Consider the following 6,941-nt stretch of genomic DNA (forward strand, 5'->3'; position numbering starts at 1 on the left):
AAAAAAGTTGAATAGAATCAATTTGTTTGGGAATTTCAATTTTTTTCCCCATACATGAACTTAGATAAACTTCACCTAAGGCACTCTCCAAATTATCATAAATTCTGATGAATAAAATTCAAATGACTGAAAAAAAAAATGTTCACACACGCAAAAAAATCAAACTCTAGATTTTATCCCTCTAACTCCGAAGCACTACCCTTTCAAAACCTACTTATTCTTCCTCTTTCCCCAATTCAGTAAATGGCAACTCCATCTTTCTAGTTGCTTAGGACAAAAACCTAGGACTCATTCTTGACTGCTCTCTATTACCCCTCTTTCGATCCGTCAGCAAACCCTGTGTGTTGTGCTTTAAAAATATATACTGGATCTAAGTGTTTATCACTGCTTCTTCTGTAGCCATTCTAATCAGTTCCCATCATCTCTCTTCTGCATTATTGAAACAGCTTCTTAACTGGTCTTTCTGTTTCTTTACTTACCACTCTACTGTAATTCAAGTTGGGTCATTACCCAGCTCAAAATCCTCTGATGGCTTCCTCCTTACACTCAGAGAAAATCAAAACTTCTTACCGTGGCTTATATGTCCCCAGTAGTCTGGTTGCTGCCTACCTCTCTTAGCTATCACCTATAACTCTACCCACTAGCAACTCCACTTTGGCCTTCATTCTGTTCCTCAGAGAGGTTTGTTCCTTCCCCAGGGTATTTGCACCTTCGAGCTACGGCTGCTAACCGAAAGGTCAGCAGTTCGAATCCACCAGCTGCTCCTTGGAAACTCTATGGGGCAGTTCTGCTCTTTCCCGTAGGGTTGCTATGAGTTGGAATCCACTCGACAGCAATGGGTTTTTGCCTCTGCCTCGAGTTTCTTTCCCTAAACTTTCATGACAAGCCTTCACTTCATACATATTTCTGTCCAAAAATGTTGCTTCTCAAAGTTCTTCCCTGAATCTATTATTTTGAATACTATCTGCCCGTAATGTTTGTAATCTGTTTGTTTTTTGTCCACTTACTAAAATGTGAGCTCTATTAAATAAAGAGTTTGCCTTATTCGAGAACTTTGGCTGGCACTCACTAAGTATTTTCTGAATAAGTAAACAAACTGAGAAAAATTGGAAACCACCTAAAAGCCTACTACACAAGAATGTTTAACTATATTATGATAGAGACATAAAATGTAGTACTGTGTCCCCAGGAGCCCTTGTGGTGCAGTGGTTAAGAGCTCGGCTGCTGACCAAAAGGTTGGCAGTTCGAATCTACCAGCCCCTCCTTGGAACCCTGTGGGGCAGTTCTACTCTGTCCTATAGGGTCACTATGAGTCGGAATCGACTGACGGCAATGGGTTTTTGGGGTTTACTGGGTAACTATCAAAAAGGATGAGGACAAACTCTACATACTGAAACAAAAGGATATTCATGATAAGTTGGTAAGTAACAAATGCAAGTTACAGGATACTTGTAAGAACCTACTTACATAATACATAATAAAAGAATATTATGTACTTGTCATATGTGTGCTTATATATACATTGAGAAAAGATGGAAGATTATTCACTAATAGCATGAACTCTGGGGAATAGGACTGTGGAGGATAGGCTTATTTTTTTTACTGTACATATTTCTATTTTGTAGTTTTATAACACTACTTTTAAAATAATACGTTTAAGAGTTTTGCTCAAAAAGTTCTTAGTTTCAAGGGAAGAAATTAAAGAAATATTACGTACAAAAATTATTGTCAAAGTAACTAGGAAAAAAAAAATCTCAAAATAGTACCCTGCTCAGTGTCACACACAGAAAGAGTTCAGTAAGTTTCAGATGATAAACCGACACTCTTTCTGTCAAAGAGACCCGATTCAAGAGAACCCAAGATCTTACTTATTGTCTGCAAGATCTAGCTGTTACCATCCACATTCTTGATTCCTGAAAGAGACTCATAGATTAGAAATCAGAACTTTTTATTTCATAGCTACAGAGGTTTTTTTTTTCTTAAATTACAGTATACTTATCCATATTATCTTTTCTTGGTTTATTTTTAATAAAAGCAAGAGGGTAATCAATATAAGAATATTTTATAGCATATGTGAAAAACACAAATATTGACATAGTGAGAGTCATACTTTCTACATATATTAAAAAAAAAAACCACACACCTATTTTCCTCTTTTTTCTTTCCTTCTCTCAGGTCCATTGTCCAGTATTAGGCAGACGAGTTCCTTTTCCTGTATTATCTTTAATTTTTGAATCTCAAAACTGGCTAACTATCTCTGGGACCAACAATATGTGAAAACATAAACTGTAAAGAAAGAGGTTACCCTGCAGTTAAATTTTCAGGACTCAGTACTCTGAGATTCAAGATAGAGTTACCTATTCTAATGTAATAGTTTTTTAAAAAAATTATAAAAAGGCAGACAGTTTGGAGGGTCAACTTTTGGTGGACATAGAGTTATACAAGGGACAGAATCAGGTGATAAAGTCCAGAATACCTAGCACTGTTCTGGGCTGATGAGAAAGGGAGAGGCTAGAGAAAGCTGAAGGAGCCCTGGTGGCGCAGTGGTTAAGAGCTCAGCTACTAACCAAAAGGTTGGCAATTCGAATCCACCAGGTGCTCTTTGGAAACTCTATGGGGCAGTTCTACTCAGTCCTATAGGGTCGCTATGAGTCAGAATTGACTAGAGGGCAATGAGTTTTTTTTTTAGAGAAATCTTCCAAAGCTGAATCTCATTACTATGGAAATAACCTTGGAGCGCAGCTACCTGCTTAAACTTGATCTCTAATTGCCAGCTGGCACTGTGTGCTTGTTGATATTCTGTGACCTGGCTACAGACTGGAAGGCTATTTGAGAACAGTCTTAAAACTTCTATGCTGTAAATAAGTTCTCTTTGTATTTACTCTCAGGGAAATGTCTTTTGTCCACCTTTAAAAGGAAAGAACTGAAATAAAATACTTTAAAGATAAATGAACCTTTTAAGTATGTTTGTATAAGCATAGACTTTTTAAGAGGCATGAAATAAAAAATGGATTTGACTATTAAAACTACATTAATTTTCTTGAGAAAATGGAAAGACAAGGTAAAATTAGCCTTGCTCATTCGACTGCTACTAATTCCAAGCCAATATTTTTAATATTAACAGCATGAAAAATGTGAAATAAAGCTTTGAAGCATTAACCCTAAACTTAGATCCACATCATTAGGGTGCGTACATCTCTGGCTGGAGCTCATTTATTCATTACATTTTGGTTTTGTAGCCAACCACTGCTTCAAACTGAATATTCTGGACATGATTCAAAGCTGCCAAGGCACGTTCTGGAAGAAATCTGTGTGAAAAAAGGTACGTTTTCAATTTAAAATCATTGATACTGGAGTCCTTTTTTGTTGTCAGTTAAGGTACTCTGAGTGTTATCTGGCTTGCATTTAATTTTTCTCTGTTCTTTTTTCCTCTGCATCTACCTCTCTCTCTTTCTCTCTGTCCAGTGTCTTTTAATATTCATAGTCCAAATTGTATGGAAATATAAAGAAAGCAGCAATATATATCACTCTTCTAACCTTCTCATCTTATATTAGTAAAAATCCTATATGAGACCTTATATAAGTCAAGATCTAAAATTGAAGGTCTGGGGTCATTGCTGAAACTGCCAATTATTCCTGAAACTACTAGCTTGCAGAGAAACACCACTAGAATCCATTTCATCCACTTTCCATCTCACCTTAAGTATTAACTGAAGATGGATTATGTGCTCTATAAGGAGGTAAACTAAAGTACTTAAAAACTACCTGCTGCCTTTGAGGAGCTTATTGTTTAGCTGAGGGTCTAAGATGGCTGTCTTGAAACAACTAGAGAAAAATATAGGCCACCTATAATTCAGGACTATAAAATGTGAGGAGTGTTAATGTGGGCTGGAATAGAGAAGGAAAGCTTCAAAAGGACAAATGGGTGTTCAGTGATGTAATATCAGAGTAGGCAGATGAAAGGGGGAAAGTATGAGTAAACATAGAGTGGCCGAAATAACACGTTCTGCAAACAAAAATAAAATCACTTTGATATTGTTGCCTAATGCAAGATTTGCTTACCCGTCTTCAGGCAGTGGAAGATGGGAGAATGAGCAAAGACTCAGGGAAGATATGACTGGGAGAGAGACAGGAAGAGAACTTGCTAGCTTTTAACTATACTCGAAAAGAACTCTCCATATACTAATTTAATCTATTAAGCTACAGTGGAAGACTGAAATGGATGCATCAATGGAGTTTGTTCCCTGTTCTCAAATTGTTCCATTCCAAGTTCATGAACAATTTATGTAAAAAAGGCCCAAGGACTTATGAAATTAGTATAGTTATCTGCTCATTGATAAAATCTACATTTATGTCAAACCATTCCTCAGAAGAAAGCTGAGAAATTATCATTTTTTGGGGATAAATAATCCTAATTACTCTTATCATTTCATATAAATTCTACTTCCTAAGCCTCTAATATCTGGCTTCTGTATCTGTTAAAATAAAGATCATAGAACAAATTAATAAACTAGAACTCAGAAAAACAATAGAGGAAAAAAAAAATCAATGAAACTAAAAGCTGGTTCTTTGAGGACAATAAAATTGATAAACCGCTAGCTAGACCGATTGAAAAAAAGAGAGAGAAGACACTGAGTACCAACACCAGGAATGAGAGATTCTAAAGATAATAAAAGGACAATAAGAGAATATTTTGAACAAATTTATGCCAATAAATTTAACAACTTAGATAAAATGGGCAAATTCCTTAAAAGATACATTTCCAAGAAGAAATAAGTAACCTGAATAGCCCTACAGCTATTTAAAAAAACTGAATTTGTAGTCAATAAAACTTTCCCACAAAGAAAACTAAACATCCAGGTGGCTTCATTAGTAAGTTTTACCAAACATTTAGGGAAGAAATAATACCACCCGGCACATAAACTGTTTGAGAAAATTGAGGAGCCGGTATTACTATCTTAGGCTGGATTCTCTAGAGTAGCAAAACCAGTGACGCATGCATATAGAAAGAGAGGTTTCTCTCAAAGAAATGGCTCATGAGGTTGTAGAGGCTGGCAAGTCCCAAGTCCATGGGTCAAGTGTCAGGCTGGAGGCTTCTCATGACTCACATAACTGCGGAGGCTGATGAATCCAAATCAGGTAAGGCGGCAGGCTGCTGGCTTACAGGCTGCAGAAGCCAATGAATTCCAAGATTGGCAGGCAATACAGCAAGCTGCTGGCTCAAATCCCAAGAACCAGAGGTCCAATGATGATGAACCAGATGCAGGATCCAGAGCAAGCAAGAGAGCTTTGCCAGAACATCCGTATATATACTGAATGCAGGCCACACTCCCAAGGAAACTCCCCTTACAACTGATTGGTTCATCACATCAGATCACATCATGGAGGATGACTACATCATAACATAACTACCAAACTACATCATTACACAACATGGCCCAGCCAAGTTGACACATAACCTTAACCATCACAATCCATACTTTGTCAGCTTGGCACCTGTACCCATCTTAAACAATACATAATCTCTAACTAAAGACAATTACAAAGTCATATGCATCTAACATGATACAACTAACAAGTGTACAACTGAAAATGCTCTAGCCCTGTTTACATCTTATATTTTATAAGCAAAGAAAACAAAAATATTCAATGCACACATACAAGGAAGAAATATTCATAACAATTACAGTCCTCATTTCTGTAACTGGTCATGTGGTCATAACTGGTATTTAGAACTACCTTCTTCCACCACTCATTCCATATTCTCTTTTCCCTCAGCAAGCACCTCAGCTGGTCGTGGTTCTTTGCCTGGTAGGGTGATCCAAACCTTCATTCCTGAAGGATCTGGGCCGTTAGTAGTCATGTTGGAACTGAGTTGCTGTAGTTTTCCATGGACTTTAATCACAGGGTATGATAGGTTTAAGAGAAGCCCTAAGGGAGCTCCTGTATTCCAGACATACTGTTTTTTACCTCCATTATGCAACATCAATCTGATTTCCGCTTGGTAGTCAGGGTCAATCACACCTAGCCAATATGGTAACTCCCTTCTTAGACTGTTGATCCAAAAGCATGAGGCGCCCAAAGTGGCTGGGTGGCAGTCTTAACTTCCAGTTCAATGGAATCCGTGTTGTGTCTCCAGGTGGCAGCATTTCTCCCTTTGGAACCAAGACCTCTAGGTCCAAAGAGCATAGGGTCATGGGGACAGGAAGCAAAAATTTTGGGAGTGGGTCACTAGGGGTAATAGTGAGTGGTGCCACTCCCATTTCCACCCCTTGATTCCTGGAACCGTGAATCCTGGCTATGGGAGAAATAGCACCATATATTGGACGTTGGTTGACAGCATATACAGCCTCCTGGAGAACATTGACCCAACCCTGCAAAGTATTGCCACCTAGCTGGTGCCATAATTATATCTTTAGAAGGTTATTCCACTGTTCCATCAAGCCAGCTGCTTCAGTGTGATGGGGAACATGGTAAGACCAATGAATTCCACAAGCAGGGCCCATTGCTGCAATTCATTTGCTGTAAAGTGAGTCCCTTGACCCAAGGTAATGCTATGTGGGACACCATGATGGTGGATAAGGTACTCTACGATTCCACAGATGGTAGTTTGGCAGAAGTATTGTGTGCAGGGAAGGCAAATCTGTATCCAGAATAAGTGTTTATCCTGGTAAGAATGAAACGCCATCCTTTCCATGATGGAAGCGGTCCAATATAATCAAGTGATTGCCTCAAGGAATGGTGCCATATTGGGGACTCAGTGTTGGTCTCTGCTGCTGGCAGATTGGGAACTCAGCGTCAGCCTTGGTGAGTAAAGTCCATGTTGCTGAACTCATGCATAACCTTAATCCCTGCCACCATGACCTTTTGTTCATGAGCCCACTGGGCAATGATGGGAGTGGCTGGGGAAAGAGGATGACTGGTTTCCACAGAAAGCATCA

General features: G+C 38.5%; 1 protein-coding gene across 1 annotated transcript in view; it reads right to left on the minus strand.

Annotated features, from left to right (window-relative positions):
- Positions 1–3,220: 3,220 nt before the first annotated feature.
- LOC101355420 (17-beta-hydroxysteroid dehydrogenase 13) overlaps positions 3,221–6,941 on the minus strand; it is a gene marked incomplete at its 5' end in the record, with an annotated part of 11,988 nt that continues 8,267 nt past the window's right edge. Inside the window, one exon of the mRNA XM_004391108.1 lies at positions 3,221–3,308. Coding sequence (XP_004391165.1) covers positions 3,221–3,308 — 88 coding nt within the window. The remainder of the gene's footprint in view (positions 3,309–6,941) is intronic.

Source organism: Trichechus manatus, unplaced genomic scaffold, assembly GCF_000243295.1.
Source record: "Trichechus manatus latirostris isolate Lorelei unplaced genomic scaffold, TriManLat1.0 scaffold00492, whole genome shotgun sequence".
NCBI lineage: Eukaryota > Metazoa > Chordata > Mammalia > Sirenia > Trichechidae > Trichechus > Trichechus manatus.